The 26,245-nt window shown below is 34.8% G+C and overlaps 1 protein-coding gene and 1 long non-coding RNA gene across 6 annotated transcripts; both read right to left on the reverse strand.

The window, feature by feature from the left end:
• Positions 1–450: 450 nt before the first annotated feature.
• LOC126693743 (uncharacterized) lies at positions 451–9,030 on the reverse strand. Of its 2 annotated transcripts, XR_007645513.1 has the most exons (4): positions 8,794–9,030; positions 3,643–3,797; positions 3,442–3,516; positions 451–764 (listed from the first exon to the last, which is right to left on the reverse strand). It is a non-coding gene; the product is annotated as an uncharacterized LOC126693743 (long non-coding RNA). The 2 variants fall into 2 exon arrangements; XR_007645512.1 differs by lacking the exon at positions 451–764 and having other exon boundaries at positions 3,141–3,516; positions 8,794–9,025.
• A 1,800-nt stretch (positions 9,031–10,830) lies between these two features.
• Positions 10,831–20,294, reverse strand: LOC126693744 (kinesin-like protein KIN-14L). 4 transcript variants are annotated; one of them, XM_050389865.1, is made up of 20 exons: positions 20,169–20,294; positions 19,870–19,978; positions 19,387–19,544; positions 18,971–19,117; positions 18,613–18,877; positions 17,978–18,078; positions 17,790–17,861; positions 16,464–16,565; positions 15,995–16,069; positions 15,480–15,561; positions 14,936–15,031; positions 14,636–14,809; positions 14,448–14,554; positions 14,045–14,225; positions 13,755–13,917; positions 13,352–13,602; positions 12,990–13,153; positions 11,645–12,333; positions 11,359–11,540; positions 10,831–11,228 (listed from the first exon to the last, which is right to left on the reverse strand). In XM_050389865.1, the coding sequence occupies exons 2-20, from the start codon at positions 19,934–19,936 to the stop codon at positions 11,152–11,154; spliced, it is 3,153 nt and encodes a 1,050-aa protein (XP_050245822.1). In that variant the 5' UTR covers positions 19,937–19,978; positions 20,169–20,294; the 3' UTR covers positions 10,831–11,151. The 4 variants fall into 4 exon arrangements, with proteins under 4 accessions (XP_050245822.1, XP_050245823.1, XP_050245821.1 ...); XM_050389866.1 differs by having other exon boundaries at positions 17,978–18,075; positions 20,169–20,208; XM_050389864.1 differs by having other exon boundaries at positions 20,074–20,177.
• Between the last annotated feature and the right edge of the window lie 5,951 nt (positions 20,295–26,245).

Below are 26,245 nucleotides of genomic sequence, written 5' to 3' on the forward strand. Positions count from 1 at the left end.
ATATATATGTGACATATAATCCCTTGTACTCAAAACTTGTACATGCACCATACAATATTTTAATTCATGAAACGATTAAATCTTCATTAAATATGTGTTTATCTGTCAACCTTTTGCAAGATGTTCAATAAGCTTTTCCAATACCAAAATACCATATATATGACTCACATGCATGAGTGGAGCAAAGCTAGTCCCCTAAACCAAATATTAACAGTATCCATATCTTATGATAATATTCTTTTTATAGACAAAGATCCTCAGTTCAAACAAATTTTATAGATAACTTTTTTAAGTACTAAAATACCATCTTTAATTCACATGAAGGGATTTTTTTTATTTAAAAAAAAAAAAAACATTTACTAAAAATTTAAATTGCCTTAAATTGTTTTGAAGAAAATGATAAAAATATTTTTAATAACCTTAAACAAATTATATCTGTTGGAACAAAGACAACACAAGATGGTACCAACTAGCAAGTATACACATGTTTATTGAAAACCTCTGGACCAAATATTAACATTACAACCTAACATGTGAAACCAAGATTACCAGATGGAATAAAAAAACTGCAGTAATTAGAAAATGAAATTGAATGAGATTGATGCAATTGAAACTTGAAACTAAACAAAACCAAAATTGTAAGCAGCTAAGCCAAGCCAAGCCAAGCCACACGCCCAGCTAGTAGAGAGGAGGAAAAGCTAGTCGCACGGCGGTCTCGTATTATCTTTGGTTGACATGGACAGATCCAAAAGTGACATTAGAAGCTGGCCTCAGAAGTCAAGTGAGAAACGGATTAGGTAATAGGGTATTCAGTATTCTTCTTCTTCTTCTAAACTGTGACATATTTATTTTTATTGCAATGATGTTTTATTTTTTAAATTTAAAAAGAAAGCTCCTTTTTTTTTTTTTCTTTTTTTGAGAATCAAAGAAAGCTCCTTTTAGGTGGCCAAGTCCCAAGGGATTATATGTCACATATACATGTGACACCCACATCATTACAATGCTACATTCAAATTTCTCAACATCATGTGGTAATCCCTTGGGACTTGGCCACCTAAAATTTTACAAGTCGACATCCAAAAATTTCGCCATATGCCCAAATTTTGTTTTATTTTTATTTTTTTTAAATTAAAAAGAAAGCTCCTTTTATTGATTTAACTTTTTAAATATATTTTGTCGGCAAATACGGTCTGGACACAGTTAAAAAGCAACAAAAAAGTGGACCCAAAAAGAAAAGGTTCACCGCGTTTTTTCCACCCAACAAATCTAGAGAGATCAACAACGTTGAGAAATCCAAAATCCAAGTTGAATTCATTTTATTTTAGATAGAGTAGATTTTTGCTTTTATACTTGTGGACATAATTTATGAATTTATGATGACTTATCACTTATTACCATTCAATAAAGCAAGGTTGTATTTCGAATTGCATAATACATGTGCGTTTCAATATACACAAGTAATGGATGTGTGTTTCAATATACACAGGTAATGGCTATCTACCCAGGCCAGTGAACACATAACTAGTAACATCACATTGACAACCTCGTGGACAAGCTCATCCAAAAAAAAAAATCCTGACAAATTAAATCGTGACATTTTAATTTGAACTCTTTTTTTAATTAAAAGATAGAAAAACTTTAACTCTGATTAAAGACTATCTATACGACTATATATTTACTAAAAATCATTAATTGGTTTTTTTTTTTTTTTTTAAAAAAAACGTTAATAGAGCAGCTCATTTGGTCGGAGAAAGTAGTTGTCTTTTCTCAATATTAGAGTACAAAGCACAAGAAGATAACAACAACAACCAAAAACAAAAAAATTAAACATAAATAATAAATAGTGACAATATTTTTTAATATATATAAACATGGCGTTTAGAATATCATGATTTATAAAGTCTAGGGTTTAAAATGACAATTAATTTATGGTTTAATTTGTAACATGAGATAACCTTTGGGTTTCTTTTAGGGATTTCCCCAAAATTTTATTTTGATCCATGACTTAAATATAAGGCTTAATTATTATTTTTGATTCTTAAATTTGTTCCATGTGTCAAAATTATCTATTAATATTTTAAATGTGTCGATTTAATAATTAACACTTTGATATTATGTCAAACTATTCTCTACTTTTAGAGCATTGACTAGAGTCTCGGCTGAGAGAGAGAGAGAAGCATGCAGAGGATTAAGATATATGGGGCCACAGAGCTGACAATTTTCCCATAGTTAGGTGCTTCTGTTTAATGCACCAATCATAGCTAACGTGGGACAGTGAACTGGGTCTCACTGTCACACTTCATTTTCATTCGAGATTTATCACTTACGTATTATTTAAACCAACATTCCACTTGTTCATTTGCCTTTCCTTCACATTTCTGACTCTCCCTCTCTCTCACACACACACACACACACACACACCACACAGAGGCTCTAGGGATTACCACATGATGTTGAGAAATTTAAATGTAGCATTGCAATGATGTAGGTGCCACTACCATGCGCTCCTTTTTTCGGCCCTATATATAAGTTTAAATTGTTTAATGCACCAATATACTATACTCTTCCTATAAGGCAACAATTAATTTCATTGTCATTATCAGCATTTTGAGTTGGGTGAATACAAAGATTTTTCCCAATCTATCACCCATTTAAACAACTATTAATAATAATAATAATGCTAGAAAAATAATTGCTAAAAGTAATCAACGATTAATAGAACTAAAAATTTGACAGCAATATTGTTCTCATCCAAACAATTTTCAATTTTGAACATAGAGTTGTGGCTTAAATAAACTATGAATCATTTTCTGCTGAATTTTTTTTCTTTTTTGATAATCATGTTCTGCTGAATTACTAACAAGCGATCCATAGAAGCACATATAATCTTACATTCCAATTGAACAGGACATCATTTGGTAATTAAAAACTATCCCCTATGACTGTTAGAGTGGTAGGCTAACAAAACTTCTAAAACTCTGGAATGAAGTAGGAAACTATAAGAAATTTACACAAGATAAAAATACCTTAGATTAATAATAGAAAAAAGGATAAGACTGTCATTTTGATTAAATGAAGTAAAATGACTACATCTATAAACAATAGTAAAGTAGAAGTTTAGCTTCTACCAAAAAAAAAAAAAAAAGAGGTAGAAGTTTAGCTTTTCATTGAATTCAGTGACTCAACATAGGAGAAATTACAAAAACTGCCAACATTACTTACGATTATAGTACTACCTACTAACAAGTATCACAATATAATAAAAATACTATTCCTAGCATTCATTTCATTTGAAAAGTAAAAAGAGTTATCACTTATAAATAATTGAACTTTTTTTTTGTGAAAATTCACTGCTTATTTCAGTCTTTTTTTTATTTTTTTTAATTAGAGACTTTCTTTCATAGAAGAGAAACATAGTCCAATTGGAGTTGGATCACTTACCAGTTCAGAGATATAATTCATTTGTACTAACTTCTCTGCTATAACGACAGCAAGTGAAAAATTGGGAGTGCAAAACTGCAACGAACAGCAAAATGGAAAATAAATTTTGGGTAAAATGAGTAAATAATTTGCAAATGAAGTATGTAATAAGTGAATTAATTTGAGAAAATAAAGTGAAAGCTTCAGTTAAGGAATTGTTACCAACAAAGAATAAAGGCCAATCTCTCAATAATCTTGAACAAAACAACAGCCATCCATATTGCGATGACAATGAAAATAATCGGCACAAAATAAGCAAAAAAGATTGACAGCAGCCCTGTTTGTTTCAGGGCAAGCATTTGCAATTGACAGAAGCCCTGTACAAAATATTAATAATAAAAAATTAATTTAAAAAAAAAAAAAAAAAAAAACCAATGTTACTACCAGGACTACTGAAATCAGTGGGTCGAGCAGAACAAATCAAACTAGTCCTACAATTGCTTTTACAATTTGTTCAGGAAAGAAGGGATGCAATGGGGCATATATAGATAACTTTTATCTAAGCATCTGTTAGGTCCAAGGGGGTTATTGTAAATATCACACTTGTTTAGGTGTTTGAATGTTTAGAGATTAGAGAAATAGGATTAAAGAAGAAACTAGACTAGAGTTTAATTGTGAGATAATGGGAGAATGAGATAAAACAAGGAATTATTTAATAAGTGAGAGTGAGAGAATTGAGATTGAGAAGGAACTGGGGAGAGAATTATAGAGAATTCAAGAGAGAAAGATCCAAGCAAATGCATCACTATTGACTAATGAGATTCGAGTTACAAGTTGAGTATTTATATAGGGACTTGCTCCAATCCTGATGGTTGTTCATTTAGCACATGTTCCTCAACCAATAGCAATGCTGAGGAATCATACATGAAGCAGAAATAAATAATAACAAAAACTTGGCTTAAACTTGAGGATCAAAATATTGGGTTCTTCCATAGAGTCCATTAGATGTTTGCTGAATGTAGACAGTGTCAAGCTGAAAGACTTGAAGCAATTAAAGAGCTGGTTGTGTCCTATTACAAAAAACTATGGGGCCAACTTCCCTCTCAGCTCTATAATTCAGATATTGCAAGGATCACTAATTTTTTTACCCATACAATTTTCTTGCAGGCAAAAGGAACTGCTGCTTATGAAATCAGGGATACCATCTTCTCAATGAAGGATGACAAAGCCTCTGGTCTATATGGGTTTTCTGCACTTCTATAAAAGATCCTGGCCCATTGTTAAGGTAGCTGTCACTATGTTGTGAACTAGGATAATTTAATGAATATAAAAGATAGTTAGTCAATTCAAGATAACCAATCTCCTGAACTTAAGAGAGGAAATAGACATGTTTGGTTAATTTTTTGCTTGATTCTCATTAATGCATTTAACGTACACAAATAGCCAAGGATGAGATAACTTCATCAACAAATCCTAAAACATGGAAACTAATCCTATCCTAAAACATAGGAATCAATTTGAATACAAGCAAATAGCAATACTAATCTACTAAATACCTTATTCAGATAAAGATCTATCACTAAGTCTAAATTTAAATACTTCAAATTCAAATAACAATTTATCCTGAATATCATCTCGGGTCATAAAACACTAATGCTGTATTATCCTTCTTCAACACAGGGAGGCTGCCCAAAGAGGTTAATTCAAGTTCAACCATCACTACTTTGGTGCCTAAAGTTCCAAATCCTTCAAAAATGAGGACTTTAGGCCTACATCTTGCTGCAACCTTATATACAAGTGCACTACTAAGATTCTTGCTAATAGACTTAGACCATGCCCTGCAAATATGATTAGAAATAACCAGACAACATTCATTCCTAATAGGTGCACTGCAGAAAACATTATTCTTGCTCAGGAATTGGTGAAAAACTATCACAGGCAGGGGGTTATTCCAAGATGCCTTACAAAGGTGAGTCTCATGAAGGCATGTGAATGTATGATTCCATCCATTTGGACTCTGCATTGTTTAGCTGCCATTGGAGTACCTGAGAAGTTTGTGGCATAAGTTAAAGAATTCATCTCATCTCCCTCATTCTCAATAGCAATCAATTGAAGTCTAGTGGGTTTCTTTAACAGGGGTAAGGGTCTTGTTATTCTCCTCTGGAGAGGTACTGATGGTCTTGTACAGGATGAAAAAGCGGCTTGGGATGCTGTTTGTTGTCCTAAAAAGGAAAGAGGTCATTTCCTTAAAAGGGTGGAGGAATGGGATAAGGCAGCCATTATGAAATTCATATGGCTTCTCTTCACCCAAGCTGAATCCTTAAGAGTTGCACAAGTCAAGTTGCAGATTCTTAAGGGCCAAAGCTTCTGGTGTGTTAGGAGCTTCCATGACTGCTCTTGGGGGTGGTGTGGAGGAAAATTTTAAAGCTCAGGACCTATTTAGGCCTCTCTAGGACAAGTTTGGTCATAGAGTGGTCTATGAAGCTGCCAGCACTGTGAATGCCAAATTAGCTAGTGTCATGAATGGTAGAAAGTTAAACTGGGGTCCTGTTAGGTCCAAAAACCTGGTTACTATCCTACACAAGTTGCCTATGATCAAATTTGGGGATAATGATAAGGCTTGGTGGATTCCTTCCAGAATAGGGTCCTTCATTGTTGCTTGTGCTTGGGATTAGCAGGATTATCCTAAAGTAGAATGGTGGAAAGTTATTTGGTTTCCTAAAGCTATACCAAGACTTGCTTTCATCTCATGATTGGAAACAAAGGACAGGCTGAAGACCAGAGAAAGATTGAAAAAATGGGGTATTGGCAGGGACATGCCATGTGTCCTTTACAGGGCAGCTGTGGAGAATAGAAACCATCTATTCTCCAAGTGCTCCTTTTCCAAAAGGTAATGGAGGAAAATTAAATTCATGTGTTGTCAGGAATCCATTGCTGATGATTGGGATTCCAAATGTTGCTTCCTTGAGATAAGATTGCGGTAAACTAGGACACAGTGCAGCAACCCTTCATCACTGCACCCATTCAAATGCTGTTATATTCCAAGGATTGGTTAGATCTGAGGAACATATGGGGAAGAAGTCAAAAAACAGGTTAGACCTCGAATTGAGGGTGGAAAAACCTATGCTGATTCAAGAGTTAATAGGGAAACAAGCTATAGATGGGGATTTGCAGAAGCTAGCCTCAAGCATCAAGCCCCTACAAGATAATGAATGTGCTGAGTATCTGCTATGGTCTAGCTGGTTGCAGGAATGTTGTTACAGATATTTGCTGTGGACTCCTTGGCTTATTATATTTTGTTGTCTCTCTGGTAGACGGATTGTTGGCCTGAGTAAGCTGGATTTATATTCTTTGCAGGCTGTTACTGCATAAACAGGCTTTTGTTGTATTTCCTTAGCTGCTAATTTGTTTAGTTTTGGTGTTTCTATGTGTAGTTGGTGCTGCCTCCATGGTGAGGGTGTAGTTAGTTTCAGGTTTTTGGCTTTGGCCTGTGTTTTGGTTTTGTAATCCTTTTTGTATGTTGGTGCTGGTTTCCCAGAATATTGGCAATAAAAATTACTTGATAATTGGCAAAAAAAAACCTGTAAAATGAGCTCTAAAATTGATCTAATTGATCCATGCATGTGCGACTTTTTTTTTTATGGCTACTTGTTACTGACTCTAACTTTGACTTATTGGCCTTGATACATGAATTAACCCAAATCTGAGCTTCCCATTCAAGTTAAAAATTCCTAACATGTGCATTTAACTATCAAGAAGCAGTTATAGGACAATGGAAAAAAAAGATGGCAAGACATATTGGCACTTTGGTCCAGGAATTAAGTGTCGTTTGAAGGCCTTAAAGTGCCATTCAACACTTGACCTTCTGTACCAAAGGGTCAATCAAGGTCAGAACCTCCCAGTTTTGCCTATTTTTGAGTTCCTCTGTTTCTCAAGTCAGCAAGAAGGTGGATTCCAGTTTGAGATCTTTTCTGTTTCCATCCCTATTATGACTTTTGAAAGTGTTTCAAATGATAAAATGAAAAAATGATTCTGGAATATGATTGGTCTCTAGAGATGCCCCATAAGATCCAAAATTTTGCTTGGTTCGCTAGTTTGGGAATCCTTCAAACAAGGACCAAGGCTTTCAAAAATTGGGAGTCTCCTTGCCTTGAGAACTTCCTCATAGTTGGGTGGAAACTATGGAATCGTAGGAATGAAGTTGGCTGCTATGTCATTGCCTAACATCACAGCTTCTAGTGCTGTCTAGTTAGCCATGTCATCCATTGAACAGAACTAGCAGGAGATTCACTTCAATCCAGATCTAGTTAGTAGTAACCTCCTGAGACAAGCTGTTTTAAGCTATATGTTGCTGGTTTGAGCTTCAGAAATGTGACTGGAGGTGTAGGAGCCATGATTGGTGATAGTGCAGGTGAAGTGTTTGCTGCTTTGTCTGGGAGAGTTTGTGATTCCTAGACTCCTAGTTGATTAAAAAATTGTGTATTTCTACTCTTTCATGTGTGATGTAATGGAGCCGTGTCACAGGATTTAGTTGAGTGATTGTGGAATGTGAAGACACTGGGCAGATTAATGCACTTACAAATGTAGCAAGCTTTTTCTTTGTTTGATAAATAATGAAGTTTTATTAATGTCAAAGAATAGAGTCACCCAAGTATTGAAGGAGCATACAACTGGGGACCATACAATCAATCACTCAGATTACATAAATCTATCAAATCACTAACCAAACATATGGAATGATTACGCAAAACTAACATCCAATCCAATAAAGTTCTAAAGAAAAATAATTTTAAATCGAGCAAACTTATCTCTGAATCCTCAAATGTAGCAAGCTATTTTGCTAAAGAGAGACTATTGCTAGATGATATTAGGCAACACATGTTAAGCCTTGAATGTGTTTCTTTCCAAGTTGTTGAGAAAATAAATATAACTATGCAACTCAAGAGCTAGCAAAGTTTTCTCATCAGCAAAAGGAAGAGCCTCAGATGTGGCTTTAGGATTTTCCTTCCTTCTTGCTCACAACTCCTTATTGAATTCAATCTCTTTACACAATGGTATCTAACATTCATGTGCTTAAAAACTAGGACCCACTTCCTAAAACCCCAACACAACAAGTCAACAACTACCAAAAAAATAAAAAAACTAGGAACCCAATTTCCAGAATTTGACACTTTCTTGGCTTTTGACACCTTCAAAAACAAAATTAACTGAATATCCCAAATACTTTACAAGAAACAGTTTGATACGAACACAAAAACTACGATAATTTTTCAATAAACGTTATGAAATACCCAGATCGGAAAATTAAACATTTACGTTTATTGGGAAAATTATAAAAAATAAAATATGTTAATGGTATAGAAAATTATGTACCAGCAGTGGCGGTGTCTGATTTGATTTCATCTTCAATCTCTGTTGTGGTTGGAGTGGGTGGGTCCCATCGTCACCTTCGCTTCCGGAAAAAACTCTCCATCTGTGAAACCATGGTTGAATGTATCGCCAAAGGACCAAACCATACAGGTTTTGGAGAGAACTTTCACGGAGATTTCATTTCGAACAAATGGGCGCGCCTGATACAACTTTACTATAGAAACACGTGCCAACTCTGCAATGAGGCAATGACCAATTAAACGTCAGACTCACACGCAGCCATGAGTTATAAATTTATAATTTTGAAACAGGAAAACACAATTTCACCATTTAACTGAAATAGTGTGTGATTTTAGTTTATGCAACACATATAGTTTATATTGTGGTTTTTCTGTTTAAGGAGAAAGGTTTTTCATATAAATATTGGTGCTTTTGTGTAAGATTGATATTTTGACATTGTAAATTTGGTGACAATATTATTGGTGACTGATTACAATTTTTAGTTAATTTTCTTAATTCATAATACTAGATCGTGGGGAAATTATTGTGTACTCCCAGAATACCATAAATTCGTACTCCTCTTTCTTACAAGAATGGTGGATCTTACTAATTAAATTTATGATGGAATCCACCATTCATATGAAATGGAGGAGTACACATTTATGATACTCCGAGAGTACACAATAATTTTTCCTAGATGGTGACCCAACAAGCAGTATTTTAGAATTCAATTGATTTAGCGATTGTTATCTTCTTCTTCTTTTTTTTATAAGATAGAATTTTTAGTCTAGCCTAATTTAAGTGTATATGTGTTTGAAACTCCTTCTTGAAAACTTGAACATCGGTTTTTGTCCCCTACACTTCATAAACATTTATACTTGTAAAGTGACCATCACACCAAGGGTGTGCGATGGTAACGATTGTTTTCTTAATGCTTGTAATCAATATAAAATAATTATTATAATTTCATTAAAAATAAATTATTATCTATATTATTATTTAAGAGGTTTCTCCTATTTTTGGAATAGACATTTTTTTAGTTTAAAAATACCTCTATATCCTAGATTTAAGTGAAAATAAAACAAAAGAACAATCCAGTAAAAATATATCTACACATTACCTAAAAATTAGGACCACTTTCCTAAGATCAATAAAAATACATCTCTCCTTAAATCTGTCTCCGATTTACTCCATGTGAGTGAGTTTGCTTTCTTTTCTTTTTCTTTTTCTTTTTTTAATTTAAATTAGTTTTTTGCATTTTTTTAATATAAAAATTGAAGAAGGAAAAAAAAAAAAAAAAAACACTTAACGTTAGAGCATTAACAGAAGTTAGTGGAATGCCTGAATTGAAACACTTTTGAAACTTAATGGATCGAATTGACCAAAACTAAAGTTAGAGGACTGAAATGACAAAATGTGAAACTTAGAGGGTCAGTTTTGCATTTTAACCTAAATAAAACCATGATTCTCTCTCTCTCCCTTTGTATCAAGACCATATTATTTTGGTTTTGTTTAATTTTTTTTTTTTTTAATTTTAAATGTGCTATTCCTATTTTTCCCCCTTTTTTTTGGGTATGATGATTAGGAAGCATATAAATAAAATTGCTACTAAGTTACATGGTGTTCCAGATATGCTAATGGGATTATACTACATATAGTGATTGAAATTGCCGAGGCAAATTTGTTGCACTTTCCAGCATTATGGACAGCATTTCTTTCCTATTAATAACAAGTGATATTCAGTTCTCGACTTGTTGCACTTTCTTAGTTGCTATCATATGTGGCCACTCCAGCAATTATGTTCAGAGCTCGTAATTGTTCATATTAATGGTTATAGGCTTCTGTTTACCATATGAATGGCATATCGATGGCAGAGAATAAGATGTGCAGAATCATAAAAAAAAAAAAAGAAAAAAAAAAAAAGAGTTAATGCCTTCTTTAAACTTTTTCTTGCTATATATAAATGTTATATATAACATTGGTATAAAACAAAATTTTATTTAACCAAACATAAATTTAAACTTAAGTAACATACCAGTAGGAAAACGAAACCTTTTATTACAAAAAAAAATCACAGCGTTTCAGTATTTTTACATGAAGTGATGAAGAATTAGTTAACAAGCAAAGACATTTTGCAGTCAAAATTGGGCTATAGAATCAAGTAGATCAATAACAAGGAGACATTTTATTCCCTTTCTACATGGGCAGCATGTTGATCACGTCAGATAACACAATCCGACAGCAAAAATCTCTTTCTAGGCATATGTTGAAGTTATGTTGTAACTCAAATGTCAGCAATGTCAGTATGCTTCGAGTCAAAGCACCGCCGCTGCAGTCATACAACTAGCATCATCATACTATTTATAGCCACCTCTTACTTATCTTTGTTGATGGGTGTACTGGAGGAGGTGTCTTAGCATTCCTATTTTCTTTTGTGTCTACAAAAGAAAACAACATTGATCTCAGATCATAAAGACAAAGAAGATTTCGCTTATAATATGGTTTAAGGATAGTGTAAGTGTAACCAATACTAATCTCATGCAATAACACTTGTATTAGTTTACTTACTAGAATCATTTGACTTCCCTCCAAGAGAAGATCTTCGGGACTTGTCAGACCCTGACGCTGGAATGCCAGTTAGCGATTGTCTCCTATGAGTCCTAGCATTAGCTGTCACTGGTGACCTGGGACCAATGACATTAGTAGCACCTTTGATGGGTGTCTGGAGTTCCATCAAATTCTGTTGGTTCCTGAAATTTTACATTGAAATGTTGAAATGATATAGTGTGCCAGCCAGAGTTCCTCTCTATTATTAGAAATGAACCTTTTTTTCCCCTAAACAAACTAGTCTCACCTTTTCTCAGAGACGTTAATCAGTTTTCCAATTGTCCGCAGTGATCTCCTTATTTGAGATCCCTTACCATTTGCGCTACCAATCAAGTTGGGTGTTTGGAAATCTGTAGAAAGAGTGAGCTCACTTTGCATCATATTCTGAACCTCATTTCTGGCATGTATCGGCGGCTCAGGTGACTTTGGTAGCTGAAGAGTAGGAATTTGTGTTCTACCATCTGTTCTAATAACTCGCTTCTGATAGGTAGTACTAGTAGGACTTCGAGGAGCCTTGGCATGAGAGGCCTCCATCATGGAACCACCATTGCTGAAATGCCCAAAAGGCCTTGTAACTGCTTCTGCATCTTGAATTTGGCCATACTTTGGGATTGATACTGCATCAAATGGTTGAGGTTTGATTGCATCATCTGACAATTTTATCAGCAAATTATCCTTCTTAGCATATTTTTGACCTTCTGAACTCAATCTTCTTGAACGAGTTGGTATGGAAGGGGTTCCCTTCCTATCTTCATTATTCATTGCTTTCTCAGTCTTTGTGGCGCTACAATTTTCAATGCTCAGTCTTCGAGGACGTGGAGGGGTTCTCTCAGGCACTGCTTTTGGTCTTTCAGTTGGAGATCTTGGCTCCTTTATTTTGCTGAACTGCATATTCTGTGTTTCCTTTCTTGTCAAGGCCTTTTTAAGGCTCTCAATCTGCAGAATTTAATAATCTATGAATAAGAGAAAACATTTCTTGGCTTCTATTAGAGGAGCCAAACATATAGCATACATGACCTATCATAGCCAGACATTTGTCTATCCATTTGTTTTTTCTAAGACACATAAAAGTCAAAGAAACCAACAAAAAGACTAACAATTCTCTATTGTACAATTACAGGCACACAAGAAAACACGAGTCTTTAAATTAATAAGTTGTTGAAATAGCAATAATCTTCAATTAGAACAGATTTTGTGCCATGAAATTTCCAAACAAAAATATTTCCCTGACAAATGTTCCGAACTAGGAAGGGATCCAAATCAATAATACAAACACTGACTATAGCATTCTTTTTTTCTTGAAAAAAAAACGTTGACATTGGAAATGGTTTCCAACAAGATAATCCTGAAATCACAATTAACCATGACTGGTACTAGTGCCTGAAAAACTACTAATGCTCTATTAAAGCTCCATAGCTGCAGGATGGCCCAAATAAAGTGGGCTTGCAGAAGAAAATCCAGATTCCAGACAGCCGATCAACTTTTAATATGAATGACAGCAACAATTGGTCCAAAGATGGGAGACTGAAGGGGATATAAAATGAAGAATTACAAAGCACAACTGAAATGGAAATTTAAGTGAATTTGATTACCTGTTCTTTGAGTTGCATAACCTCACTGCTCTCCTTGTTCACACGAGCAGCACCAAGTTCAATAGTTGAAACCCTCTGAGCAAACTTCAAAGTACTGACTGTTTCACCAAATGAATCTTCTTCCGGACTCACATGAGCAAACATTAATGTTTTAGCATGTCCACCTATAATACAAATTTCCACGTAGAAGATATTGTCAATACAAAGATCATATGATTTTCTATTTAGAAAATGAATCTAATCCTTTTGAAAGAAACAATCCTATAAAGTAATGTGACATGATCTGATTGGAGAACCAATTAAAAAACAGATTATATTATAAAGAAACAAGCTAGTGGTTTGGAAAGAGGCACATTGCAGACCTAAGGAGTCTTGCAAAAGAAGTGTGAGTTTGCTGTTTCGGTAAGGAATGTGAGAGCTTTTCTGAGCCAAGGCTGTAATAACATCTCCTAAACAAGAAAGAGACTTATTAATATACTGTGCCTCCTTAAGCCTGTCTCCTGTAACTTCAGATTTGTCCACTCGTTCACTTCCGGCAAGGTCTACCAGATGCAGGCAACTATGGAGAGTGCTTCCTGATATATCTTTTCCATGCACATGTACTGTGAGGACACTGCATATACATGCAAAACAACCACATCTTTATCATTTTCAAACTTGACAAACTTCAAATACTGTATAGTCCAGCTGTGAAAAAAAAAAAGATTTCTTTCTCCAATATCTACTAAATTTAAATAGATCCGGAATCAGCTCCTAAATACTAACCTGTGGGAACGACTACTACTGTTGTTAATTGCGGTAGAGCTGACAACACGATTCACCTCACCAAGTTTCATCAAATTCAGAACATCAGTGGTGGACTTAACAGGATGCATTGTAGCATCTGGAAGACTTAAGCCGTTGTCACCAGTACAGCTCCGAATCTCTAATGTATGCTTAGTTAAGAAAATAGATTTACTAAATAAACGTAATTAGAACACCATAAGATATAGAGTTTCATCTTCTACGACATATCAAGGTTCATTTGTAAAGTTAGAAAGCCAATATGAAAGGATATTTGGTGGTTGATGAATCTTCTGTAAGAAGGTCTCGTACTTGTTCATTATATATTTCGACCATCTGGACATGAATGTCATAATTTATGATGTCCTTCCTTCTATTAGACAGCTGGAACAGATCTTTCAGAGCAAGATAATTAATCCCCCTGTCCTTCATTGACCCACCTGATGGACCACTCTGTCACCATATAAAAGAGTCAGATGGAAGAATCATGGTTAGAAATTATGAAAAACTCTTAATAGCCTATAGCCACCCTTTGTTCTGTATACATGGATTACAAATCATAAAGGCAATTCATTATCACAGTGAAGGTATCCAGAACAAATAAGAAATAGGATATAGGAAAAGCTGCTGAAGGTAATTATAATCAAGCTTAATCTGAAAATGTATATATGTTACCATGGTATGTGTTTTTCCAGATCCAGTTTGACCATAGGCAAAAATGCATGCGTTGTAACCATCCATCACAGACCTAATTAGTGGTTGTGTGTCCTTAAAAACCTCATCTGAAAATTAAAAGGACAATATTGATTAAAAATTTGCTTAATGTAAGAGCCATAAATTAGAAGAATCTCATGTGATATTACCTTGGGTGGCAGCTGGACCAAACACCCGGTTAAACTGAAAAACTTTCCTTCCATCTTTTTGTGGTTTTAGTGGGTCTAAGATCACAAGTGAACCATTGTCTCCAACGAAATCTATCACAGTTTTGGCTTCATAACTGAAAGATGGTCTAATTCTACAGTAAACTCGAATATTACCTGAAAATCAGGAATTAATCATTAGATTCACCTTAATGCTGAAAATAAAACTGTCCCTTCAAATACAACAACAAAAAAAGAGACATATACATATAGTCAACTTTTGTGTCTCAAAAGTACACCAACCTTTCAAATCCTGGACCATGTTGTATAAATTTCTGTTCTCTTTTACAACCCTGTAATATCCAACAGCAGCAAAAGACAACTCCTGTACCTGACTTTCTGAACCAACAAAAAAATAGCATATTTTACACTTCAAGAAAAATTCATTGTAAAGGCCTCTATAATGTGCATATGGCAAGATCATTCAAGACATTGATTGATCAGTATAAAAAAGTATTAATTGCTAAAAAATATGTATATTTTCAAGAACAAAAGTACTAAAGAACCCCCTGCTTTTCAGAAATCATTGATGAATATCAGATTATGCTAAAACGTAGCAAGTGGAGTCACAATTGCAGTTTACTCCGTCAGTATGGATGAAAAAGAACATGGTCTAACAAAAATATCTTTATAAATTGACACAAATTACAAAAATGGGCACTGGTTTGGTCTTTATTTTTTTTAAAAGATAATATAAGTTGATTTGAACTTTGATAACTAATTTACAGTTATAATCCATCACCAGAACATTAACAATTCACTGATTCTAGTTCCCCTAGCAACATACCTAGGTCTTTCAAATCTCTCTGCACCTGGGACTGCAAGTAGTTGAATTCCCTCTTTGTTGATGACAAAAGGCCCTTGAGATCCTGCAATATGAACACAACATTCTCAGATTAAGATTAGATATATGCAACACTCCTCCAATGCATGTCTTTTTGTAATCATATTAGAAAACCAACCGCATTTTCCAATTGTCCTTTGATTTAAACAGAAATTTTGTAATAAGATTTGATGTTAAATGGGAATAATTACATTAATCTCTATGCTACCATGTTTAAATTATCAATCAGGATTGAAAGATAATCAAAACTCTTCACTGTAAAAATTAATCAGAATTTTATAATCAAACCAATTTTAAAACTCATCATATCTGATTAGGAACTTGAGTATGCCACATAAGCCATTCAAACAGTGTAAATGGTAACCTTCAGACAATGGAAGAAATTTTCTTCCTCAAAATCTACAAGAAGTTTAGGATTGGGAGCAAATTAAAGGAAAAAAAAAAAAAAAAACCCTTACCAAAAGTTCCTTTTCTTGCATTTGAAATAGACTCCTATGTTTGCAGTTACCTTTGCTCAAGCAAGCTCTGCAACTCTATAAAAGAGATGTACAAAAGTCAAATGACAATCAGGTGCAACGTTTAACACAATATTTAAATCAAGCTAAAGTGAGGAATAAAAACATTTCATATGGTGAAATAACATCCTTCTTGGACAAGTTTCCTCCAGACCAGTTTGGAGGAATATCCTCCAACACATTATGTGTCAATTTATAAAACCATCCACATGTATTAAATCACATGACTCATTAAATAGTTCGTGTGACTAAAAGGACACCTGAATGATCGTTTGAATCACCACTTAGTGAATTGGAAGAATTTCTCTACAAACCGGTTTAGAAGTAAACTCTATAATTGACATAACTAGTAATTTTTCTTTGCTTTGAGACTTCAACCTTTTTTATAATAAGATTAAGCATAAGATGATACCTTGGAATTTTCAAGGGGAGATATTTCCTCCAAAGGCATATGTGTCGATCGGAGAGTTGAGCTACTTCTATCTTTCAATAAATCTTTTAACTTCATTTGCAACTGATTTTGGAAGAAGATATAAAAGCTTTTAGGGAAGAGAAACTTAAAATGATAAATAAACCCAAACTTTTCAAATTAAGACTACAAGAAGTTAATTTGAAATTAAATTTCTACCAGGCTAAAATAAAGAAAGGGGAAACAGTTATGCAGTAAGACAACAATTGGAAATAGATGATGCATCTAATTGAAACCAAAGATCCTAGAGTCCCCTTGGTGGTGACAACTAATTTCTAATAGTTCACCGTACACTTTTCTAGCCTATATTTTAAGTTAGGTGATTAAACACCCAGACTGCACAAACCTAATGCCACTGACATATGTCAGTAGCAAACCTACAATAACTTTTTAATTGATGGTCCAAAAGAGCGTTTTCCATCATTACAATAATGAGTTCAGATCTAATAATGTTGATTATTACTTATTTCCATTGACAAGTAAAAAAGAACAAATTATTGATAGTTAAAATGTGGTCAAATAAGATTGTCAAATGTACATGCTACTGTATCAACTCTTATTCTGATTATGATTATATCAATTATGTACTGTTTTAGTAAATAATAATAAGTATACTGTAAACTATTAACCTTCACCTATTTCTGATTGCTGCATCAACTCAACTTAACTAAGCCTTAATCCTGACTAATTGGTAACTGCAGGCCTTAAATTGTTATCTTTATTTAGCTTAGAAATCAGATCGCTTAATAGCTATTACATAACAATTTATCTCTGACATGCAATTGTGATGTGGAAACCAAGTGATTGTCAAACTAATTAACGAAGTCTTTGTGTAGGTTCACAAAGAAATTCAACAGATATAAGTACTGCTTGGTGCACCAGAAAAAGTATTCCCTGGGTTTGACACGAGTATGGGTACAGCAATCCAAGGAAGAAATATACGTTATCACATGTAATGTTCCCTACTTAATCTCCCATTTTAATCATAACAAGACCTACTACACTATAGCAAAGAAAAGTTTCCCTAAACCACAGAGCTTTTCCCGACATCAGTCCCTTACACTAAAACTGATAAAAAAAAGATGAGCCAAACCAAGAATAAAAAAGGTAAAATTTTTTGAAAGTTCTATTTGGTTATCCTAATCTACAGCTGTGTAATTCAATATAAAAATAAATAAATAAACAGACCCTCACACTTGAAAATTAAACATATCTTCAGAATGTGTCTAGGAAAAGAATAAAATCTTTCATGAGTCAAATAAAACGGACCTCAGGGAACTTATTCTGAACCTGTTCCTCCAAACAACTTGACATGATTCTACTGAATAGCTTTACTGGATCCTGTAGCAGAAGAGAAATATAAGAAGGAAAAAAAAATCAAGTTCAAATCTGACTATAATTCAATATTTATAAGTAGAATCAAAGTAAACTTCTCTAATGATGTAACTTATTGTTACCATGTTTCGGTTACGGGAGGAAGCAAAGAGGTTCTCATCAATGTTTTCTTTTGAGTCAACCATGCAGTCAACAATTAACTTGACAATTAATTCTATATCTGCTGCATCACATGGACAAAAGTAGAATGAATAACATTGTATTCACCAAGTAAAAGGGAAGACAAAATAGGTACCATCTAAATATTTATTTTACAACATTATGTGAAATCATTCTGGATCTTTCTTTAGCGACCAATGCCATTATGCAAAATTTCTAGAAATGTCTATACAAGTTACCTTATGAAACATTTGATTTGCTATAACAACGAGTGAAAGAATCCTGATAGATTATTTTAGTTCAAGAGCTTTACTACTTGTATATAAATGCAGTTATTTTAACTCAGAAGTCTATTGATGGAATCTTATTACTAACCATATTAGCTGCTATTTAATTCAATGAGTTTGACATTGATTTTGATGATATTTAACAATGACTGTGAAATTGTCTATGTACATTGGCCTTATAAAAAAGATCAAAGCTAAGTAACGCCTCATTGATTTATCTAGCAAATATTAGTACATATGTATAACTACCTAGTAGACTATATGCATATATGAAACATAGACAAATGCATAATGAAGAGTGACAATTTGACCTTCAATAGGTGGCTGTTTTTTATTGTCACTGTCAATAGGTGGCTGTTTCTCACATGTTGCAGACATATCTAAGCGCCTACAGGAGTCTGACGAGATTGCAGCTGAGGCTCTAGCATGCATCCTACTAGCAGAATGCACGGAGAATGGAGATTTAACATTTTTAAAAAATCCATTCCCACCACCCATCTGCTTCCATTCATGATATGATCTAAGAGTCAATATGCAGTCAACAACCTTTGCTGCTGACCCTGCCTCCATTGCATCCTGAGAAAAGTGCATTCCAACAATTACTTAGCAATAGGTACATAGTACATACATATATATGCGCATCCATATACAATAATGTATATAGCTTACTCTGTCAAGATCAGAAGCTTCAAAAGCAGGCAACTTCAGCTCTTCAACAGCCACCAAAAAGTTCCGGACATTCTCAAAGTACTGATAGGCAGGCAGTGGCTGCGATTCCCAGGGGACCGATTGTAAATGTGACGGATTCTCCACAACCTTAAAATATTAATCAAAATCAAAGCAATCAGAATTAAAATTAAAATTTAAAAAAAAATGATGCCTAATCTCAATTTGGGACACACAAAATGACTAATCACAGCCTAATAAGAGTATCGAGCATAATTTGGTAAAGGTGGGATTGTTAACTTTTGAAAAAACGAAATCAACATATAACATAAACATTCAGTGGTTCACTTTCCTCAGGTTTCTCAGCAACCAAACAAGAAGGTAGATAGGTATTAAAACCTCAAGTAGCAATGTAATACCTTGGGCACTGCTCCTGGGTTAATCTTGTTGATGGCATTGCATAAGACCAGACCATTTCTCAAGCAAGAAATGAACTCCCTCTCTGATGGCTGCTTCGATATGTCCAGTGGACCCACCAAACTTTCAAGCCAACTGACTGCTTGGTATCGCCTCCAAGCTGCAAAAATTAGCATAAGAAAAGGGATCATTAACACTCATTCCTGAAAAAACCAATAATATTTCCATGTTTGGCTTCCAAGAAAATGCAAGAAATCACAAAAATAAATAAATAACAACAATAATAAGCTAACACTATGACTCAAAAAACCAAAAACCTAAACTTGGATTTGTACCTCATTTCTTGGAAAAAACAGAAACAACCGCTCATTAAAAAAATTCAAACTTTCCATCACTTTCTTTTCAATTCTTCAACTTTCTTTTTTTTCTCTCAGCAACCAAACAGATACACAAAAACGTGAAACTAAATTAAGAGAAAGACTGACCTGCTTCTTCAGCCTTTCTTGAAGCCAAATTGAATTCACGCAACCCACTTCTTGCACTGTCCTCCATTGTAAAAAGCCACCCAATCTCTTTGCTTTCTTAAAAAAGCACCTGAAAATATCAGAAACCCATTAAAACCCAGAAATCACATTTCCATTTCAGTGATCAAAAACCCAAGAAAGCAATCACATTCCCATTTTACATACTAGTTCAGTTACTGGGTACAAGTTCTTTCACTGTGCGATTAAAGAAAAACCATAAAGACCCAGAAAACACAGAGAGAGAGAGAGAGAGAAATTACTTGGAATTGAAATAGAACAGAGAGAGTGAGAGAGTGAACTATGGTTGTTTTGGTTTTGGGTTTTTTTTTTTTTTTTTAATAAACTTTTTTATTAGGTTCGGATCCGAACCTGAGGTTTCGGAATCGTAACGTTACTAATTGAATTTTTTGAATTCAAATGAGTAGGGACAGATGTGCTTTTCTTTAGGTAAGAATGATTGGTCCTAGCCGTCTATTTTGTTGACCAAGCAGTATAAATCAAAGGACCAGATTTATAGTAAAGAGTGTTGTATTTTAAAAGAACTTTTGGGTTGGGCTTCTACTAGAGGTCTTTGGGTTTTGGTTTGTTTTGTGATTTCAATGTATGAGACTATCGGATTCTCTTCAATGTGATTTCTTTCCATTTGTGTATGGCTTGCCTTATATAGGTACTAGTAATTAGTAATTTCAAATTCAAGCTTTTTTCTTTCTTTTAATCAAGATCGGAATTTTATTTCTTGTAAAAAGCTATTTTAAAATTCCATAGTATAATTAATTATGAATAGAAAATAATATTATCACATTTAAGACAAAAGAAAAACCCTTATAATTAACAATTAGAACTCATATTTTTCATGTATTGAGTCTCAACTCTCAAGAAGTGTAATTAGTTAATAAACTTTACGTCCTTAAATAAAAGGTGCAAACTTAGAACATTTCTTATTATTTAGTGAAGAAAGAGTAATGAATAAGGGATGGAAGGATATTTTTGTAAGTTTCAATGGGTGTTTTTTGCATCTTAAATATTGTTATATGTGCAAATCACATGCGTCAACCTTTGATTATTGTTTTGGTGTGAACGTGTGCATGCACTAGAACCTAAATATTTGTTTACTTCTGTTAATTAAAATTAGTTCTTATTTCCATTTCATGCTTGACTAAGGCTGTTTTGGAAGCTATTCTCTTTAACATTTCCATTTCATACTTGACTTTGACTAAGGCTTGTTTGGCTTCTGTAACTAATTCATCTCCTTTTTTTTTTTACCTTTTGAATACCCACAATAATTTTAGAGAAAATAGTCAAAATATCATGTTTAAAAGAAAAAGAATATCAAGATATGCAACCACGGTTAAAAATAATGAGTTTTTTTTTTTTTTTTGAGAGTTTCAATCTATGGTGTCCGCTTTTGATGATAATTCTTTATTATCAGACCAAGACACCAATCGATTTTTGGTGTAAGCGGGAATTGAACCCCAGATCTCTTATTCAACCATTAGAGACTTTACCAGTTGAGCTAACTGAAACTCACAAAAATAATAAGTATTAATTAGCTTTAACTTGTAAAAATTCTTATTGTCAAATAATTTATTTAATAATTGATGTGTATTCGTTAAGAACATATTATATTGTATAGTCAGAAGTTTATAATATACATGAAATTCCTAGGACTACTGAGATTAGTATGATAAACCCTTGGAAATAATTACAAGCAATAGTAAAATGAGCCTAAACTCTCTCTCTCTCTCATAATAATTTTTTCTCTTATGCACGTACTGCATTTTCTCTAGCAAAAATACACACACCATATTCAACTTTTTAACGATTATAACTACACTAGGCATATTTACACCCCCCCCCCCCCCCAAAAAAAAAAAAAAACTACTCTATGCCATGTATTTAAATAGTTGTGAAAAAGAAGAGAAAAAAAAAAATTTGTCACATGCATCACGTGTGCCCACGTCCAATATTTTTTTGGGGGCTTATATATGCTTTTGAAACTCAACTTTTGTGGTTTCGTTTTAGGGCTCATAAAATTTTATATTTTATTTTCGTCATGATTTAAAATATATTTCATTATTATTTTTACCATCATCTAACCAACGAAAATTAAACTACAAAAATACGGTTGTATTTGTGCAACATCTACAATTGGTGGATGTAATTTTTATCCTTTTGGTAGAAGGTATTTGTTACTTTACAAAGAAATTGGTCTTTTGGGTAAGGTTGTAATTCTTGGATTAGATGTATCTAATTACATTAATAGATGTGCACATTCTCAAAGGCTCAAGGGGTACATGTTCCATGTTTGCATTAGATACTAGGACCTTCACTTGTATTAAATAACAATTTAATTCTCTCTAGACACAAAGTTGTGATCACCATTCAGACAAGACTGGTCATTACAGGGACCATTCACTGACATAGCTAACAGAATGTTCGGGTACAATTTTTTTTTTTTTTTTTTTTTTTTGAAAGGAACTCATCTATTATTCTTTTTCCTTTCTTTTTTTTTGGTTAAACGACGAATATATTAAAACTAACAAATAGAGTTCAAATCAAAGCCAAGTCTAACCGAGTACAAACCAGAACCATCAAATTCCAACCTACTTCTAATGTCCTCAATCGGACAAGGAAAATATAAAAAGCTACTATCCTGCTCAGCACCCATCCTAGCAAGAGCGTCTGCACAATAGTTAGCTTAGCGATAGATGTGTTTAACTTGGACCTGATCAAACCTGGACATGAGTTGCCTACAGTCGTCCAAAATGGGAGAATGAACATTATTCTCATAATTAACATTGTGAAAAATATCAACAACCACTTTAGCATCTAATTCAACTATTAGAGAAGAGATATTTAAATTGTTGCACAAAGTAAGCCCATCCAGCAGCCCCCATATCTTTGCCTCGAAGCTATTAGTAAATCTCAATCCTCCTTACAAACCCAACCACCTAGTTGCCTCTTTCATCTCGCACAATACCACCACATCCTGCTACACTCGAATTGCCCAAAGAAGCCCCATTCGTGTTCAATTTAGTCTAGCCGATTGGTGGCTTCTCCCATCGAACCAGCTTGCTTGTTCTGCCATAGGAGCTTTAGAAGACGAATAGCAATACATGAATTCCATTGTTTGGTTGGTTATCTCAATAGCTAGCCTTGGATTTGCTGGTTTCCCATTGAAAACATAGTTGTTTCTGCTCTTCCAGATATGCCAGACAGCAAAGAAATATAGCAACTTCCAGGAAGGAAGCCCATCAATGATACTTTTACTCAACTTCCCATTTAAACTCAACCAATCCTTTAACTCTGACTGCCAAAAGCCATGGTTGCTGTTCTGCACACCTAGCTGTCTCCAAGTAAGCTGAACCTAAGGACAATCCCTTAAGGCGTGGAGTATGGTTTCAGCACCCCCTTGGCATATAGCACACTGATTATCACTACCCACTCCTCACCCTACAAGGCAATCCTTCTCTCCAATACTATTATGGGCACATTTCCACACAAAAAAACTGGATGCGAGGTAACGTCATTAGTTTCCAAATCCAATCTGCATTGAAGGGCAGATTTGTATCATCTCCCATTGTTATCCCATACCATACGCACTTTTAAAATCAAAAATGCCCCTAGGATTTTACACCCATGCTAATTTGTCACTGCCTCTTCCTTGAAAGGAGATTGGAATAGCTTGAAGCATTAACTTGCAATCCGAAGGAAATTCAAAAGGCAACTTGCTCCAGTTCCACCCTGAGTCTTGAATCACATCCTTGATTTCTAGCATGGATGCTTCTTGAGTTAATGGTCCTTGGATCAACTATCAAATAGAACCTTGTTTAGTCCAATTTCCATACCAAAAGCTGATCTTGCTATCCTTACCAACCGTCCACCTACTACCCTTCATAAAAACCTCCCTTCCCTTTTTGATGGCTGTCCAAATCCTTGAGCAAAGAAGTCTATCATCATTACTCGAATTTCACCTTCTACTAGTACAATACTTTACATCAAGCACTTTTGCCCATAAGGTGTCTTTTTCATTATGCAATCTCCAATTCAATTTAGCAAAGAAGGCAGTGTTCCTCCCCCTAGCTGTTTGCAGGCCAAGACCACCTCTATCCTTCGGTTTGGTCACTTTATGCCACCCAACCCAATGAATCTTCCTTGCTACCTCTGATGTTCCCCACAAGAAATTTCTATTCACCCTATCCAACCCATCAAGAATCTTCCCCGGAAGGTGGGCACACTGCATGACATAGGCTGGGATTGTTGCTAAGGAGGCTTGAATGAGGACATTTCGACCAGCCATGGAGAGCAAATTAGCCTTCCAGCCAGCTAGCTGTTGCTTAACTCTATCCAGGACAAAATTATAGTCTTGGGAAGATGATCCGAGATGCTTAATAGGAATACCCAAATATTTGCCAAGGTTCGGGGTTGAGACAAAACCCAAAACATCACAAAGGGTCTCCTTGGTAGCATCATCCACATTAGGCGAGAAATACACTCTTGATTTAGCTTCACTAATAGTTTGCCCCGAAACACCACAGAAGACATCAAGAATCTCTCTAATGGCAGCACAATTAGCATAGTCCACTTTAGCAAATAAAATCACATCATCAGCAAAGAGTAAATGAGAGAATGTCGTGCCACCTGGCGAGGCTTTAACTGGCAGCCACTCCTTCATACTACACTTCTCTTCAATTAGTTGCCTAAGAAAATCCATACAAAGGATAAAAAGGTATGGGAATAAGGGGTCCCCTTGCCTAATCCCTTTCAATGGATAAATTGGGTCTAAGGCTTCTCCATTAACCACAATGGATGTTGACACAGACGAGACATAACTCATTATAATGTCAATGAGATCCTCTGGGAGATTAGCTCTAATTAACATTACTCTTATAAAATTTCATTCAAGCTTGTCATACGCCTTCTCTAACTAAAGTTGGTGGGAATTACATTTTTTTGCATATCTAGCTAAAGAATGTGCCACGGAGTTAGTACCTCGATTAACATGGCTAAAGCATACCCATCTAATTCCTTTAGCAAGCCATTGGATGTCCTGGATTATATGCCCAAGCCGAGACTAATCAGCCCCTGGTGATGAGATTGAAGACATAACAGCTGCGTTATCCCCCTCAATGACCAAGTCTGTAAAACCTGCATCAATAACTAACTCCGTCACCCTTCTACATGCTAGAATTTTTGCCTCTTCACTGTCACCTACAGTGGGCCTTTTACAGACATAACAGCCATTACCTCACCCTTCCCATTACGAATTATTGCCCCAACCCCTAAATAGTTCAGGTCTAAGAAAATTGCGGCATCGAAATTTAACTTAAACATTGGGTCCAGAGGAGGTTGCCATGTACTTACACTTATGCCCTTTTTATGCTGGGATATCCAACTATTCTTGGGACTGTTGGAACTCATTCAGATAATCTCACTCCCTTTTGTTTAGCCACCTCGGGTCCATAACTTTTCTCCCATGTACGACTGCATTCCTTTGGTTCCATATTAGCCAAGCTTGCACTAGGAAAAATTCAAGCTTGGTTCAAACGGGAAAGCATTTCATGAAATAATTGGAGCACGTCTTGTTGGCCTTGATGGCTTTTTTGTAACCTCATAAGACCTCCTGCCGAAACATCCCTTCGCAACTGCACAATCCCATAATGCATGTACCCCTGTTTCGGACCCCCTTGTGCAGAGAATACAGCCATCATCATCAATGATCTTTCTTCTCACGAGGTTTGCACAGGTAGGCGAGGTGTTTTGGCATGCCCTCCATCCGAAGACCTTAATCTTGTTAGGCACTTTTAGCTTCCATAATTTTGAGCAAACCTGAACCCCAAATGGACCCGTGGATGTCTCTGCCCTGTCTTCATTCTTCTTAAGTTGTCTCGCAGCATGGTAGCCCAATTTAACTAAGTATAATCCCTTTTTTGTATGTAACCATATCATTGCATCCGAGGCTTGTCTGTGACTTAGTGGTATCCTCATAATAGCATCAGCATCATCCTTGTGGAATTTTGCATCAATTAAATCACTCTTCCACACTTTCAGGTCCTAATTGATGAGATCAGACATATACCATTCCCACTCCTCCTCATTAGGTGGATGAATCACCCCATTTGTTGGATGATTCGATATCCACTTCTCTGTTAAGACCTTAACTTCTGATCCATCCCCAATCCTCTAGTAACATCCAAATTTTAAAATTGGTATTGTAGTCATTATGCTCTTCCACATGTATGAACACTTTGGTACATCCTTAGCTTCCAAAAAGTGACACCATGGGAAGTATCTAGCTTTGAAGCACTAGAACATTAAGGAGTCTTGTTGCTAAATT

This window comes from Quercus robur, chromosome 7 (assembly GCF_932294415.1).
Source record: "Quercus robur chromosome 7, dhQueRobu3.1, whole genome shotgun sequence".
Taxonomy (NCBI): domain Eukaryota; kingdom Viridiplantae; phylum Streptophyta; class Magnoliopsida; order Fagales; family Fagaceae; genus Quercus; species Quercus robur.